Raw genomic sequence first — 2,623 nt, forward strand, 5'->3', positions numbered from 1 at the left:
GGTGAATGTGGGGAAAATGTGTTAAACAACTGAATGTTTTACTGTGTGTCCTGTTTTTGTGCTGATAGAAGAAGTTGCCAGAAGGACGACACTGAAGATGCCATTTGTCTTTGAAATGAGTTCCACGTTGTTGTTTGGCACCCTTTCCACAAGCAGTGAAACTTTGCAGTGGGGAGGAAGAATAGAGGAGGGAAGAGAACAACAATCCTATTGCCTTAGAATTAGTTTTGCATCAACTTTGGCCAGATGAGAATACTTGCTGTAGTTGTGACTTACTTTCTTGTTAGGCTGTCTGGAGCAAATCATTAATGTAATTTGTTTACAAAATACTGAAGTCTTCCGTTAGCCCTTGTCATTTACTATGTAGGACTTGGGTGTGAAAACCGTGTCTAATGCACTGATACAGCTAGTGGGAAGTTTGACTGAGGTGAGAATTCTGTATAAGGTGGTGAAATATTTGGACCTACACCCACCAAATTAGTTATTATTTTCTGTAGATTGTAGATAGAGATTGTTATGTTCCATACTAGTTTAGGAGGCTGGGAGAAAGATGCTGTCATTGTGAAATAAGAGAGCCAGCACAAGTAGCTAGTTGAGAAGAAATGATTAGGGATAATGCCGTGCTCAGACAGGTCTGTATTTCAATGAAAGTTTGATGTCCTTATTTTAAGGAAATGTCGTCTTATTACGGTGACAGTGACAGTTCACAGCCTGCTGTGCTGGCTGGAAGCGTTTGCATCAATAGCAAAAGAAATGATACCGTGAATGGTTTTCTCCCTAGGTGCTGAAGAAGTCTTGCTGCTCGCTAGGAGGACTGACTTGAGGAGGATTTCCCTGGACATGCCGGATTTCACTGACATTATTCTGCAGATAGACAATATCAGACACGCAATTGCCATAGACTATGATCCTGTGGAAGGCTATATCTACTGGACTGATGATGATGTCCGGGCAATTCGTCGGGCCTACCTTGATGGCTCTGGAGCACAGACTCTGGTAACCACAGAAATCAACCATCCAGATGGCATTGCTGTGGATTGGGTGGCGAGGAACCTGTACTGGACTGATACTGGAACAGACCGCATTGAAGTGACGCGGTTGAATGGGACATCGAGAAAGATCCTTATCTCAGAAAACCTAGATGAACCTCGAGCAATAGTGCTCAGTCCTGTAATGGGGTAAGTTTTGTGTTTATTGGTAGCCCTGTGATAGATCTTTGGATCCATTTTATGGTCTCCTGAAACTGAAAATCTGCAAATTGCCAGATGATAACGTGTATTATTTGTCAAATGTTCTGGAAATAGCTGGCTTTCCCTTGCTTCATTCCTTTAACACTGTGTATATAAAAGGTGACTTCTAAACGTAGTGTTCTTCAATGAACCTATACGTTGTGTGTTTGGTTGAATTTTCTGCATCTTCAGTGTTGTTATAACTGTAAAAGAATTGGGCCACTGAACATCTTCAAAGTTTATTTAATGCCCAAACTTTATATTGTCATGGCTGATTACAGTTCGAGTTGGCTTGTTTGCTGCAGTTGGGGAAGCAGAAAGTTAGTAAGTTCTTTCAAAAGCAGGACCGATCTTGACACGTTTTTATCTTGCATGTTACGTGAATTGACTGCTTCTCCTCTTTTTTTTACAGCTACATGTATTGGACAGACTGGGGTGAAAGTCCGAAGATAGAATGTGCTTATTTGGATGGCTCAGAAAGGCGAGTTCTGGTGAATACGTCCCTAGGTTGGCCTAATGGCTTGGCATTGGATCTTGAAAAAAACAAGCTTTACTGGGGAGATGCCAAAACAGATAAAATTGAGGTGAGTAATAGAGCTGTACTTGGGTGCATTCTTAGAAAACAAGTGATGTTTTCATGTGCTGCTTTGTCTTGGATATGTTTATCCATTTTTTTGAGGAGTCTGTTCTTTCATTAATATTAACATGATATTTAGCATAACAAGACATATTTGAGAAGAAAGGAAACATATTCATGTGGTTCAGCAAACTTCTTCAGGAAATGTTGTTTATTATGTCTACATTGCTAGAAGTGTAATTTAATTGCTTGAAATCTCAGGTGTTACCTGAGGCTTTTGCAACAAATTGGGACACTCGGGTACAACCTCTTTAAAAGATGTTTTGACTTGTTTGTGGTGCTTGGAACTAATATTTAAAATTGCTGTATGCGAAAGACTTGATGCAAGGTTTGTCTACAGGACAGGGTGGATGTGGGGGTCCCTGGAGAGCCATATTTCAGGACCTTAATGATTATGTGATGTCCAAATGCATGGACAAGAAGTAATTTTTAATGTTCCGCCTGTTTGAAAGCAATGTAGGCATTCTACCTCTGAATTTGAGGAGGGGAAATCCTCTTCATAGCGTTGTATAAGCATTTATAACAAGATTTAGTAGTTCTTAACTGTTGAAAGAATGTCTGATTGAACAGTGTGATTACCGTATGCCCCTTTTTCTCTGGGAAGAACTTTCTTAAAACTGCTAAAAAATTCATCCTGTCTTCCTACTGCTCAAACACTAGACAAAGTTGGACAAATTATCCACTCATGTGTTGTATGTTTCCAGGAGTAAGGTAGTAAAGTTTCTCTGGGGATTCACTGCTTTAAATTTAAAATATG

General features: G+C 39.9%; 1 protein-coding gene across 1 annotated transcript; it reads left to right on the forward strand.

Moving 5' to 3' along the window:
• Positions 1-788: 788 nt before the first annotated feature.
• LOC104162092 (low-density lipoprotein receptor-related protein 5-like) lies at positions 789-1,813 on the forward strand (the record flags this gene model as incomplete). Its single annotated transcript, XM_009700739.1, has 2 exons — positions 789-1,178; positions 1,642-1,813. Coding segments are annotated over exons 1-2 (510 nt in total), but the record flags the coding sequence as incomplete, so codon positions are not given.
• Between the last annotated feature and the right edge of the window lie 810 nt (positions 1,814-2,623).

This window comes from Cariama cristata, unplaced genomic scaffold (assembly GCF_000690535.1).
Source record: "Cariama cristata isolate BGI_N322 unplaced genomic scaffold, ASM69053v1 scaffold10905, whole genome shotgun sequence".
NCBI classification, from domain to species: domain Eukaryota; kingdom Metazoa; phylum Chordata; class Aves; order Cariamiformes; family Cariamidae; genus Cariama; species Cariama cristata.